This window comes from Crocodylus porosus, unplaced genomic scaffold (genome assembly GCF_001723895.1).
Source record: "Crocodylus porosus isolate Cpor-Errol unplaced genomic scaffold, CroPor_comp1, whole genome shotgun sequence".
Classification (NCBI taxonomy): Eukaryota; Metazoa; Chordata; order Crocodylia; family Crocodylidae; genus Crocodylus; species Crocodylus porosus.
In genome coordinates this window covers 21,086,423-21,101,012 of record NW_017728907.1, presented here as the reverse complement: position 1 = coordinate 21,101,012, position 14,590 = coordinate 21,086,423, and the positions used below count along the sequence as shown (strand labels likewise).

The following is a 14,590-nucleotide window of genomic DNA, read 5'->3' as shown; positions in this document are numbered from 1 at the left end:
TTGACCACCTTGGTCCATGCCCCTGACTGAGCAGAGCGGGAGGTCCCAGAGTCCTCCTTAGTCATGGAGAGAGACGGAGCTCTCCCCTGCGGCTCCCAGGGGAGAAGGGCCTGGCAGTAGGAGTCTATCTCCTGCTCGCAGTCCCTGATGGCACGCAGTCTCTGGAGATGCACAGTGGTGACCCCAAACTCTCATCCTTGCTTAAGTTAAGCCCTATCTACCCCTTTCTGAGCTACAATAGCTCCTACAAGGCCTAACAAATTAGGCCTTCGGGGATGGAAATCCCTCTGTACGAGCGAGGTTGAGAATGAGTTTCAGTAGTCTCAGTAAAGGCAAACACTAGATTTGATTTTTAAGTAAGGCCAACAAGAAAGGAATGGAAATGCTCTCTGCCCTGAAGCGCAATAAGAAACAGGTTCACACTCATCCTTTGCTCTCTACTCTCCCTTCCCCCTAGTTCTAACCCTTTCTCCCTTTCACTCACACACTTCACCTGGCTCTCATTAACCTTCCCTCACTTTCTGCCTCCTCATTTCTCGCCTTCCCAAGGTGCTTTGTCTGCTGCTAGCACAGTAGTTAATTCAGACACCTTCCTGCTCTCTCCAGCCTTCTGTCCCTCTTCCCAGCTGCTGATCTGCTAAGAGTAGGTGAAATTCATGCTGAATAGAGAGTTATATGAAGCTAGTATACTACATATGTGTAACTTAGCCCTGAAAGCCAGGTTTAGGATTGCCTGGACTTTGGCTACCCCTATACCAGGCAGAATGGCAACCAAAGAGTACAAACCCAGAGAGGAGAAGCTCTAACTACCATGGCAAGGGTATACCCATTACTCTAGTTATGGTAGACCTTTTTCTTCCTAGGGCTACACTTATTGGTGACTGACCAGCCTGCCTGAGCTGAAGCTAAAACTAAAGCCAGCTTTCTGATACAGCTTCTTTGTGCAGTATTTTCCTCTTCTAAGGATTTGCCTGCTCAGTTTGCTGAATCCATCTTCTGATTCTACTATGAGGCACACATGGAGAGAGAACATAGGGCTGATATAACTGTACTCTTCTTGAAAGAAAAACAGGGCATGAGGCAGGAGAGTGACTGGCATTTCCATCCTCTGATCAAACTGGTTGATCTTGGATGATGCTTAGATACAGGTCAGATCAGCTTAATAGATCATCTGTAAGGGACTGACTTTGTGCACATATAACATTTGTACAAATTCATTTTGGCTATATTTTCCTACTGGACAGTTGATCCTGAGATTCAATTTTGCCTTGGACAAATCAATGCAAAAACACATTCAGCTGAGTAACAGGAGACAGGAAAGGGAGAACCATATACAACGCCTCCACCCAATGCCATCCTGCTCCATCTCTTCGGAACACTACCAGCTCATCCTGTCCCTGTGACCATGGGCTGAAGTCCCCCTAACCCATTTTCATTCCCTCCCTTAGGACTTTAGGGCAACCACTGGCTGAGACATCATTGTCTCCCACTGGACACATGCCTGACCCTTGGCGCTGTCATACCCTTCCCTTCAATTTGTTCTTCCCTTTCTTAGTTCAGCCACAGCTGCCCTCACAGTTCATTCTGTTGTCCCAATACATATTTCTAGTCTTCTAATACCTCTCACTACATATAGCTACACATTTAGCAAGGTTAGAAATAATATTTGGGCATCTGGTTGGGCATCCAGTTGATAGATCTGAGCATGAAGCTGAGTCAAGAGTATAATGCAGGAGGGCATGAGAGGATTCTGGGACAAAGCATGCCATTAGCTGTCTACTACAACACTTCCAAGGAGCTAAAAGAAATTTAGAGAGTGTAACTGCTCTTCCTCCTCTGCTCTCTCTTCGACTGAGGAACTGGGGCACATTGGGCAAGGGAAAGGGGGAAAACAGCAAGAGAAGTCACAGTCACTTTATTCCTGTCAGAGTTGGTCAGGACGGGGTCTTCGGCTGCCAATGCGATGCTGCTAGCTGCGATCACCAGGAGGATGCACATCTCAAAGTAGCGCAGGTTCACAATGTAATGACAGGCTCTTCGCACACTGTGGGAGAAATGATAGGGAGAAATCACTGTATGTGCATACCTGAACACACCTTGCACACACACATGTGCATGAACACTTTAGATAAGATTACAGACAGAAAAAAGGCTTTAAAAACACCTAGCACTCAAAAGGCAGGAGGTGCCAGATTTCAGATGGCTCATGCATCCTTCCCTTGTGCGCTCACCCTGGGCACTTAATGAAGCTGGGAAAATAACAAAGTGGCAACTTAATTTAAGATCTAACTGCACATGCACATGAATGGAGCACTTCTGTTCACTGTGGGAGCTGTGCAATGGAGGAAGGGAGTTATCACACTGAGTTTTTACACCTGTTAGAACTGAACTTCACCTGAACTTGACTCCGGGCCTACCAAGGATGAGGCTCTTCATGCATGTCATGTTCCTATGGTCCTATGATCAGATGGGTGTCTGAGGGAAGGGAAGGGAAGGGAAGGGAAGGGAAGGAGGGAGCTTAAGTCAGCATTGGCCACTCTGGAGCAGAAGCAGCAGCTGCAAGTACAGAAAGTATGTTCTTAGCAAACATGGGAGCCCAATGTTGGTTCAGGATTCCCTGCCAACCTGCTCATTTCTCTTAACACCTTTTCCACCCTACCCAAGTGCATAGCCTCTCCTTCCCATGCACACAGCTCCCTTGGCACCCCCATAAACACAGATGTTGTCAGCTTTTGTGTTTTTATTGCAAGTCGCAGGATAATCACAATTTCTGATACACCCACCTCCTCAAGTCACATGAATACAGAAGGAATTTTCTTTTTGTACGGGGGGAGGGGTGGAGGACAAGAACCTGGAAAATGTGGCCCCCAAAGGCTCAAACACCACAAGGCAAAAGCAAAGGCATAAACCTACTTGTTTATACTGGTGGAGTTCTGGCCAATGTCCCAGGTCCAGAGATCCTGACTTGTGGCATTGGAGTGCTTGGGATTAACAATATTAAACACACCACCAGGACCTCCAAGCACTTCCTCCAGCTCTGTTCTCCACCTCCCAGCAACTCTGTCAGAATATATGCTGCCTGTACTTGAGGTTAAAGTCTGAGCAGCCTCTCACTCCTGTTCCTTTTTCCTTGCAATCTTTCTCCTTCCATTCATTCACCCTGCACCATACATCCCGCACCCAACAGTCCTTACTATTTCCCTTCTCCCCATTCTGCACTCATGGTAGAAGTTAAGAGGAGAAGGTGGCAGTGGGAAGAGGAAGAAGAGGAGGGTCATGCAAGGAGAAAGTCGCAATGATATGGACGATGGGCAGGCTTAGCAGGGAGGGAGTAGCGCGAGAAAGTGAGACAAAAGGACAGAGAGCTGGAGATATAGTCAGGGGCTTTGTACTTGAGCAGCTCCTCATAGTGCACACACAAAAAGAAGTGGGAGGAAGCACTAGCCTGGGGGTCGGAGTGGGACAGGAAGGGTTTCTCCCACTGCCTGCTGCTTGGATATATGACGAATGAATTCCCCCTACTCCTCTTAACATATAGTGCTTCTGCCTCCCACAGCCCCTAGAAGCCATGCAGCCTACAAAGACCCATGTGGATCTACAAAGTCCCTCAGAGTTGCATTCCCCTGGAACAAAACAAACCAATCACCTGCCCTGGGCACCTAGTAACAGTTTGGGGCTTAATCATTTCCAATGAGGTTGAAGTCTATGAAATATTCTGGCAAGCAGTTCTAGTTCCCAGAGGTCCCCAGGGCACCTATGCTAGTTGTCAGGGGGGCCGTGCTGCAGAACACGAGTCTGATGTCAGGTGGGGCAACAGACTCTGTAAACTCACAAGTGCAGGCTTTTGGTGGTTTGTCTAAATCTAACACCTTCCCAACCATAATGCTTCCTGCCTCATATAGCTAGAATGGATTTACCCTACCTAAAATTTGGGGAGGGTGCCAGGGTTAGCAGACTTGCTTGTGGGAGATTTCAAGGGTGCAAGTTGTAGGCCGCAGATTTACTTCTTACCTAAGAAGACACCAGTGCTCCCTCATACCATCCCGGGGAATGGAAGGGTACTGCATTCAGATCCAACACCAGCTCCTGCAGAAGTGAAGGAGCCCCAGCTACTCCTGGTAGCCTCCCAGCCAAATATGGGCCCACCTCAGCTCTGCTTGTTCCGTGGGATCTAACAGCACTATTGCTTGAGATGCAAAACCCTTACAAGGTGCAGCCCTATCTTACCCTTTCCATCTCAATGGCATGGCTACTACAGGACAAAGACCAAAGAGTGTCTCACGGGTTAGTTGTGCTGAAGATGAACATGGAGCTGTGAGGCACCATTGCTTTGCCCGTCTCTGAGCTTTTCTCTTTTTTCCGTTTCTTCTTTTCCGCCTCCTCCTCATCCTCTTTTGTCTCTGCCTCCTTCAAGGGGCTGGCTTCTCCATCTGTCTTGTTGCTAACTGAAAAAGAAACCAACTCTTACTGACCAGGCAGGCTAACACTGCTACATGATACGTTTGTCAAGGAGACTAGAGGGCGGTGGAATTGCATTGGTTAGTCTGCAGAGCTAAGTGGTGAGTATCCACGGAGAACAGGTAATCATCGATGGCTTCTCTGCCTTGAGACCCTCCCAAAATTAGCTCCTTTGCATGAGAATACTGCAGTCTGGAGCAGTTGTTGAAGCCTTGCACTCCTCAGCCATTGCTAAGGCTGCTGCAATGCAAATGCAACAAAAATGAATTATGAACATTACTTAGCAGCCTAAGGATGTCATTTCTATGTGGAGAGAGAATACAAACTACAAGACTGCTGTGCTACCAAGTTCTGCTGTTAGGAAAAAGAAGTACAAAAGGAAAGACACAAGCTGACAGGAAGAGACAGACAAAAGGGACTTTAATGAGGCAAAATTTTTGTGGTGCTATTTAATTAATGCCACAATTTAAAAACTTTCATCTTCAAGATGAGAAGAAATGTTCCCTTTGTCTTTAAGGTTTGACTGACAGGGAATCATGTTGCTTTAGAAAAAGTTTATTCTAGTGTTTTGTGCAGGCCTTGGCAGGAATCAAGGCGATGGAAAGTTGGGGAGGGGAGGGGGAAAGAAGGAAGAGAAGGAAAAGAGATGGTAAATGGGAGAGCAGATGGATGCAGGGAGATGGAAACAGAAGGAGAAAGAAGAAGCCATGGGGGAAAATGGAAGAGATGGGTGGAAGGAATAACTGAAAGAGAGAAAAATACAAGGTGAGGCTACTGTGTAACTAAATAAGAGCGGCCAGCCATGCATGTGAGACATACCTATACAGTGCAAACTGGGGGATAAACCTCAGATATCTGGCCAAAAAAGCAGCAGCACTTTCCTATGCTCAAGGGCATTATACCTCGAATTCTCTATGCCTGGTGGCACAGTCATGGGTTTATTTCTAGCACAGCTGCCACTCAGAGTTCCCCTGGTTGGATGATGGGCTTAGGGAATCCTCATGAATTTTCACTGCTATTGGGAAGAAGGCCTTGAATGCACTGAGCATCTCCCTGATAGGTGTGACTATACTAATGCAAACCTTTTGAGTAGGCAGGAAAAGTTGCTCTAAGCCAGGTTTTGTTCCAGTGTGATTTTCCTCAGTTTGAAACCACCCTGAACCAAACCCCAGCCTAAAACACTTTGGCAGTGTGCACTTGGACGGAGAAGGGGGAAGGAGGGACCATCAGTGGCAGTCCCCAGTGCAAAGTCTAATTCAAAACCAAGAGATGTGTGCAGACAGAAGGAGATCTGTAAGCAATATGATCCTGGATTGCAACAGACAACCATCCCACATAAAACCACAGAAAAAAACCACCCTTGTGGGTCCACATTAGTACCCTCAGTGCCACCCACCACGTGTGGAAACAACTGGTTTGTAGTCCAAAGTCTCAGCAAAGCAACACGAAGGTGTACAGAAGAGATGATCTTAGAATGCTTTTTCACTAGACCTTGTGGTGTAGGGAACACATGAATGCCAAGGTGACCCTCTGGGGATTTCAAAGGATGCCTAGAATTATCAAGGTCAGGAAGGAAGGAAAGAAACAGGTAAGGAACATAAAGAGATGGGTCCTCACTCTGTACCACAGTGGAGTCTTGGACATCGATCATGATGGTGGTGCTCTCAGTGGCTTTCTCAGTATTGGCTGTGATGGAGGAGAGGTCTGGTTCACTCCTGCTGATGGCTCTGCTCATCTCCATCTGGAGGCTGCCCAGGAGGGCTTGGTCACTGGTATCCAGGCTGCTGCAGTCCTGCTCAGTCAGGCTTACATTATTCCCCTGGTTGAGCTCATGAGGGACTTTAGGTGGACTCCTGTCTTTGGTGGCCCCAGGGACCTCAGCCTCGCTGGCTGGGATTCCATTCGTTCTACAGGCAGAACAGAGAAAAGGAGGGGCAAAGAGAAGCAGAGAAAGGGTAAGAGGAGTACCACAGATAGGGACAGGAAAGAGAAGTGAGAGAAAAGGGGGAGGGGAGAAGAAAAGAAGAAAGAGGGGGAAAATGAAGGTTGGAGGGTAAAGATAAAGGGGGAAAGGGGCAGAGAGAGAGAGAGAGAGAAAGCCATGTGTTCTTTTGGAATGATCATTCTTGAAATCTTGTGAAGACACTGGCTAGAAACAGAGAAAGCTACATACAACTATCTCCAAAAACAGCAGCCCCTTTATCTTAAGCAACTGGTTTCAAGTATCTTGAAAGCTATAGTGCTTTTTGCCTGATCTCCAACTGCTTTACTGTCCTATGGTTGACCTCTCCTGTACAGCAAGGATATAGCCCTGATATCCCATGCCAACTTCAGAAGACCAGAACAGCTGGACTTGCGACCAAGTGCTGGGGTTTGGTAGAGGGACCTTCCCATCTTGAGAAAAACCTCTGCTCCTGAGGATGGCTAGCTTTACCTGGGAATAGCCCTGAAAGAAATGATCTCTCTGTGGGATTTCCAGGTGAGGAGGAAGATATACTACAGGGGAAACAAGTAGAGTACAGGTGAGAAACCTAAAAGACTTAATTAGTGCTAGTGCAGCAGCTTAACACAAACATCAGGTTCAGGTCAGACTCACTGGGGGTGTGAAATGGGACAGGCAACCCCATTTGAATTTGTCTGAGCATGATCTGAAAATATCCCTTGTAAGCTAGAAAATACACACATGCCTGTCAGAGCTTTACTACCATGGAAGGAGACAGGGAGGTTTCATAGACCCATAGAAAGAAGTAGTACAGACCATCTCAGTCCCTTGTTCAGAAGCCAACAAACAGCATCCTACCCTACAGCAGAGAGAAATGCTACTGCATCACTGTGGACAGTTCCTGAGGTAGAGCCCGTGGTATTGCTCTGAGCAGCAGGTTCTGACCGGGAAGGGCAATAGTGACAAGGAGCAGGGGCAGAAAGGCTCTTCTGAACAGACTGGATGGGAATACGCTGAAGCAGCAAGAGTGGAACAAGCTGCAAGAGGCTGAATAAATATAAGCAGGAAAGGGCTCATGCCCGGAGAGGCAGCTATGTCCCCAGGGAGAGAGTATTCCTCCTACATGTCCCCATTATATACAACTTCCATCTCACACCCTCCTGCTTCAGGTGAAGAGTTCTTTCTACATGAAGAGTCTCAAATTTGAGCTGTAAACAACCTAATGCCTTTACCTTTTCAGCTCCTCATCTGCCTGCTCCCCCTGAATCAAATTCTCCTCCTTTCCTCCTTCATTCCTCTTCTCCTGTCCCTCTGCAGGATTGGCATCCTCCAGGCCTGCATCTTGGCTGGTCGACTGGCTCTCCAGAGCCCCAGCTGGCTCCTTCCCCTCAGTCCGCACCCTCCGGTGCCGGCTGCGCCGCTGGCTCTGTCTTAGTCGGGCTCTGTCTTCAATCCCTGAACCTCCTCCTCCACTGCCATCTTGTTCAGTTGGATCACAGTTCCCATGACACGATTTCTGATGCCACTGGTCCCTTTCTCTCTTGGCTCGAGGGGACGGGCTCCTCTTGTCCTCACTGGCACTGAGGTTGGTGCCTGTGGTTTGCTGTTCCAGGCCTTCCACCTGTGGTTGCTCTGCCTTGCCTCCCTGTTCCTCCTCAGGCTTATCTGAGGCTACATTTTCACCTGGCTTTTTTCTCCTGAATATGCTGGCGTGAGGGTTGAGCAGTGGAGGTTCATCCTTGTTGATTCCCTCCTGGCTGGACATCTGCATGTGCCTGCGGAGCTGACTGGTACGCTGCTCCCACACTGACATGTGGTGTCGCCTCCTTCTTTCTCTCCTAGGAAAGGCAAACAAAGGAATTTGGTTCATCTGTGTCCTGTTAGGCATAGAGAGATGTGTGATGATACACAGAACATGCACCTGAGTCAGTACAGCCCACAAAGGAGAACAACACATTGGGCTCAATTCCCCACTGCATGGTGAGCAGTCAATTTTACCTGGATATGGGATGCATGGATGCATGGATGGGGTGTACAATGCTACCCCGCTGACTTGGTAGCTTTTCACTGCTGCTTCATGATGGCATAAGAATCTGCACAAGAGGCAAGGCAATGGGAAATTGGGCCTACTGGATGGTCTCAAAGACATGCAGATATAGCTTCCTCTGAGCAGGCCCCTGCACTCAGACATGGGGAACATAAGTTCACCTATATACACAAGTACAGGGACATGTGCCTACAGGCACCAAGAAGCCCACACAAGCAGATACACGAACACTTAACCACATGAGCCAGTGTTAACTAGCATGTGTGGGACAATACACACAAAAATAGGACCATCACAATTTCAGACCTACGCAAGCAAACACAGAAGTATCTGCAATTAAGTTCTTGGACAAACACACCCATGGCCACATAAACATGGGCTGTTGCATGCAAAAACATTAGCAGATGTGCACTACCACTAGTTACTTGTTCTGTTGATCTCATTTTGAGTGTCACAAGGCATCAACTGGCAGGGACTACACTCTTTTTCATGCTGCTTCATGCAAGGTTGGCTAAGAAAGTAATCACCAACTCTTATTTGGCCCTGACTATGTCCCCAACTTTCCTTGTGCAACTGAGACATACCTGGCCTTGAGCTGCCCCAATTTTCCTCAGTTCAAAAGGAGCTGAGGGAAGGTTAGGGTTATGGGAAGCCAGATACAGAATGTGAATTAATTTACTGGGCATCCCACAGTAAAATGAAACTGGAACAATAATGTAGAGGTTGCCACTTCAGGTTTTGCATTTCTGCAGTCTGATCCCATATTTGTCTGGGCTGGTGTTAGTCACTGAGACGGCAGCTAAGGCTCCTTCAACACCCTTCTAGCAACATTATGGACCTTCAAGTGGGAGTGAATTATATTTAAGCCCATCACGGCCTCTTCACACTTTCAAAATGGTGGTCTAGGGATTTGGTATACACAAGAATTAGTTCCTTATAAGGCCAAGGGATTCCAGTATCTAAACTGACAGCAATGTTGTGGACTTAGTACTGGATCTCACTCCTACTATTAGCCCTTTTTATGGGGTTGTCCCAGGTGTCTTTTGGCCCCAAAGAGCTGGATGGGAAGTGGATTATACCTTTGTCATGCTATGATAATTACCAGCTAGCACACACCGTTGCTCCCAGCAGGACAAAGGATTTATTTTACCAGACTGATGGACTTGATTGGATTTCAGAACTTGTTAAGACAGAATAAGGGATAATAGTGTGTAGCCATGGCCTACCTTAGCAGTAGTTTAATAGGAAATGATTACTAAGTGTAGTCTCTCCCTACACACCTTCCTCACAGACCCACTGTGTTATCCAAGTGGCTTCTGAATCAGAGGTTAGAACCAGCAGTCATCATAGTCTCAGACTGAGTTAAGTGTTTCCTGCTGCCAGAATTTTTTCATCTACTTCACAGCATGTAGATCAGATGCAGACTGAAACTGACTGCCCCTATGGCAGCCAGCAGGACTCTGGAGAGGAGGAATGCAGTAGCTGCTCTCGCTGAATCTCAGCCTGCTTCACTAGAAAAGATGCTAGAAGGGCTCTAATTGAGCCAATGTACCATAAGCCTTGTAAACGCTAGCAGTGCAATTCTGGACCCCCTCCGGGAAGGCAGCATGCCATCCTCCAAGCATCTACTCTTAGGATGTGGAGCAGGAAATCATCATGTAATCTGGGTAGTTTTTCCAACCATGTACATGTCTCTAATCTCCAAGGTACAGTACCATCTGCAAACTTCAAGTTCCCTCACCTCCCTTGAGTCAGACTTTTTAACTATGTACTAGGGTCTCTCTGCACTGCACTCCAAGCTGTGAATGCAGTCTAGGCTCAAGATGCCCCAACTAGATTTAAATTAGCTAGCTCATGTACTGGGAGTAGTCTAATCACAGTATCTTACTGCCCAGAAGCTGAAAAACCTACCTGCGTATCTCAGCAAACTGGCCTACATGGAGTTCCATGCCACCATGGCTTAGACTGCTCCTAATACTGGAACTAGCTTATCAAATGCTTGCTCAGGTATGTCTACACTCTTTCTGGGGCTGCACTGCAGACATGCTGTCTTCTTGATAGTTGGCCTCCTCCCATTAGTGGCTGAAGACAGGTGCCTATGCTGACTCCTTTTAGCTCTGCTGGTAACCTTGGAAGTCTCTACCAGTTTCCTTTGCAAACCTTTATTCATTGACTCCATTTTTCCTGATAAAGAGATCTGGAAAATACTGCTAGGCAGCTGCCCACCTACCCTCATGCAAATCTATGGGTTTTTTTGGTTTTGTTTTGTTTTGGTTTGGTTTTTGGGGGGGGCGTGTTCCTGGTCCTTCAATGTATTTGGAAAGCCAATAGGAGAGAAAGGGAGTATGTTTGGGCAGCAGTGGCATTGACATGAAATGACAAAGAGGTAGAAGTCTTTGGCATCAGACCCAGACTGCTCAATCTCTTTAGTCTCTTCATGTTTAGCTGACCCAGGGGAGTAGATGAAAGTCCAGACAACACAAGTGATGGAGGTTGATAGGGGAAAGGGTATAACATCTGCCTCTTTTATTGAGATGGAGCTCTTAGTCAAAGGAAATTGCAACATGGAATTCTTCTTGGATTCTCACTGGTAGCAGCACAGGTAGTATGATGCATTCTCCCCATCAGTATCTATTTGAAAAAATGGCAAAATTTTATCTTATTCATGCATCACATCCCAGCCACCTGCGTGCCTCTCTCTGCCAGTGTAGACTATTACAATACATTGTATGTTGAGCCTAAACTTAAAAGTCAGACTGGAAACTGCAGCTGATTCAGAATCCAGATGCTTGGTCTCCTAGCTACAGAAGGAGTGTGTACACACATTCTCCAGAGTTGACACTGGCTTCCAGCTGCTTCTAGGTGAAAAAGATATGGATTTTGTATTTTGATCTATGATGCTCTGTACTGCTACGAATTTTGCTCCTTCTCTCTGCATCATGACACCAGCTAGGATCAGCTTCTATGCAGGGTTTCTAGGCCACAATGTCTGGAGGCAGGGGTTTCTGAGTGGAGGGCATTTAACTCTAGCTCTTGCCTCCCTCCTTGGTCTGACAGAGTCAAACTGCTTCAATGGAGAGGCTGTGCTGTAAGGGTCATCTGCTTTCCCAATTTCTTGGCAAGCATTGTGGGAAGAATTGTATCACAATTTTCAGCTAAGACCTCTCTTTTAGTAAGACGATTTGTACTCTGTTTCTATACGTTTTTGCAGATGCATTCAGAGGGTGGTTGCATTTTAACATACCCAATAAAACCTTGAAAATACACACAAACACACTTTAAAAAGACAGATGTACCCACACATGCACGCCTACATACAGAAACACACATACAAACAAGCACACACATACAGTGCCAACACAGATACATGCACACAAACAGGCGCACCAGCTCACATATACAGTATTCACACACAAATATACAGCACAAACATACATGTACAAGTGCACACGCACACACACGCACGCACGCACAAGCAAAGGCACAAGAGAGCACACTGAGCTTAGGTACGCACAAATTCAAAACATACACACGCACACGCACACACACAAGCAAACAGGCACAGAAGAGCACACTTATTTTAGGCACACACAACACACACAAGCATCCACGCTCACAGTTGTGCTGAGGCAGAAACACACACACAATGTATGTGCAAATATACACTCAGACGTATGCTCTACAGATACATACAGTAGAACACACAAAAAATACATGTAGTCACAGATGTCCATAGCCACGCACAACACACAACCATCTGGCACACATACAGTTGGCTGCTGCGTGGTTCCCACATCGACATGTGGTGTCTCCTCCTTCTGTCCCTTCTGAGAAAGAAAAATTAATGGGTTCAGTCCACCTTAACCTTGCAGGGACTCACATTCATACACACAGTCCCATGTACACGCATAGGCAGTAAAACACAATTCAGAAAGCCTGCACTCCCATACCTACACCAGGAATGCACCACCTGCGTAATTATGTTCAAAGGGACAAGTTTTCACTTCACTGCTCAAACATCTATAAAGACATATAGAAATCATTCAGCAAATGCATCCCACATACAAAAGAACACATTCACCTGCAGGCAGACAGATTTGTATGTGGATATGCACATAACATGATTGTAGGCATGCATCTAAGTGGGTAGGTGTTCCAACATAAGAGGCATATAATAACATCGTATATATACAGACACTGGTATGCACTGAAGTTTAAGTACAAAATACATGATTTTATATACAGTAAGGGTGCATCTACACTACAATCAGAGCTTTCATTACCCAGGGAGGCATACCAACACACCAGATTTTATCAAGTTACCACAGGTAACAATGGCAGTGCAGACACAGTGCCATGGCTTCAGTGTGGGCTGTGCAAGCCACCAAGGACTTTGCCTGTACTTATATCTTATAGGCCCCTTTAAACTGTTCTGACAGTGTAAAGGATTTTTAAAGTGGCTTTAAATGTCATTTATACCAGCATTAAGGGCAGTAATGACAATCAGACCTACAGGTTTACTGTACATGTATAGATTCTTATAATCAAACTAAAGGAGATATGCAAGAAATATGTACAAAAATGTACATATTCTGCCAATGCATATACAAATCATATATAGTGTATATATGCACAACATAAGCAAAAGATTATATGCATACGTTCATCATCAGGTATGATGATATCAACCTGCTTTGCAATCATAAAACAAAGGTACAGAGCCAGGCAAAGAAATATTCACAGTCGCAGAGGCCCACATGGTGTCAAAATGACTAATATTCACACATATGCAAATCTCAATACAGAGGGTTACGATTATATCTCAGCACAAATGCAGATGCAAACAGTGCATGCAAATGGATAACAATGGGACTATTCCTCTGTAAAGTGTAAAAAATATAACACGTGTGTGCACTTAAACACATTCTGCACATCAGGCACCAACACACCACAACATGCATACAAATCCATCTATGTGGGAAGCACTCACATGCCAAACAACCAGATCCATTGGCATTAATACCCACGCAGTATGCTTATAAACTTGTCTATATGATAGGTGCCCATATAAAATACATTCTCAACTATCCACATAGTAGATACCCACAGACCACATATATAAACCCATGTATATGACAGGTACCCACATACAAAACTACTGATGTCCAAACTCACTGCCCACTGGCAGATGGTCTTTCACACTTTCACCCTACATTCCAACATCTTTCTATCATTAGTTCTGCTCCTTCTCAGCCTTGTTTACACATGAATTTAATTCCCACCATTCCTACCACTAGTTCACTTTCACTAGGGCTACCAAATATGGGAGTGCTAAGATAGACAAGACACCAGTGATTACCTGGAGATCTGACTACTTTAGGATTCTGGTTGTTTGTCAGTACTAATAGAGGTACATTTAATTGGCAGAAGAAATGGTTGGAAAATGTCATTGCAACACTTTTCAGTCAGAAAATGCTGTTTTGATGACAAAACATATGGATCGTATGTTTTGAAATTGAAGTCATATGGATTTTGGTAACATTTTGTTTAGAAAGAAACTGCAAAAAAGTTCTGAAAATGTCAATACATCCCACTTTAATGGTGGCAGAACATGCTGCTTAGATATTTCAGCGACAAACGTATTTATTTTGTATAAAAGAAGGAAAAACTCGTATAGAAGTTCACTGCCATGAACTCACTCTAATTTATTCATTTGTCAATACGCTTATTCCATGTGTGACCTTTTCCTCTCACTTTCCTAATTCCGTCCATTTCCTAACTTCTGCTACAATCTAAATCAGGGTGTTCAATCCATGGCCTGCAGGTCTGATAGCCATGTCATCTGGCCTGCAAGGCTCCTCAAAGGTCAAAAAATTTGGCAGCGGGGGAACTGTGGACACTCCCCTGTTGCCAAATTTTCTGGAACCAAGGGGAGCTCTGCAGGCCAGACAGCACAGCCTTGTGCACTATACATTTCATAGACATTAGGGCTGGAAGGGACCTCAGAAGATCATCGAGTCCAGCCCCCCGCCCGAAGGGCAGGAAGTCAGCTGGGGTCATAGGATCCCAGCAAGGTAAGCATCCAATTTGTTCTTGAAGGTGTTCAATGTAGGTGCTTGAACCACCTCCGATGGCAGACTGTT

At 45.8% G+C, this 14,590-nt stretch overlaps 1 protein-coding gene across 3 annotated transcripts in view; it reads right to left on the bottom strand.

Moving 5' to 3' along the window:
- CACNA1E (calcium voltage-gated channel subunit alpha1 E) overlaps positions 1-14,590 on the bottom strand; it is a 229,610-nt gene that overhangs the window by 71,832 nt on the left and 143,188 nt on the right. For 2 of the 3 annotated variants that reach the window (XM_019530950.1, XM_019530951.1), the window contains exons 19-23: positions 12,218-12,274; positions 7,633-8,238; positions 6,076-6,365; positions 4,283-4,445; positions 1,915-2,044 (exon numbers count right to left, since the gene is read on the bottom strand). In XM_019530950.1, the coding sequence (XP_019386495.1) occupies positions 1,915-2,044; positions 4,283-4,445; positions 6,076-6,365; positions 7,633-8,238; positions 12,218-12,274 (1,246 nt within the window). The remainder of the gene's footprint in view (positions 1-1,914; positions 2,045-4,282; positions 4,446-6,075; positions 6,366-7,632; positions 8,239-12,217; positions 12,275-14,590) is intronic. The other variant, XM_019530952.1, reaches the window with a different exon arrangement.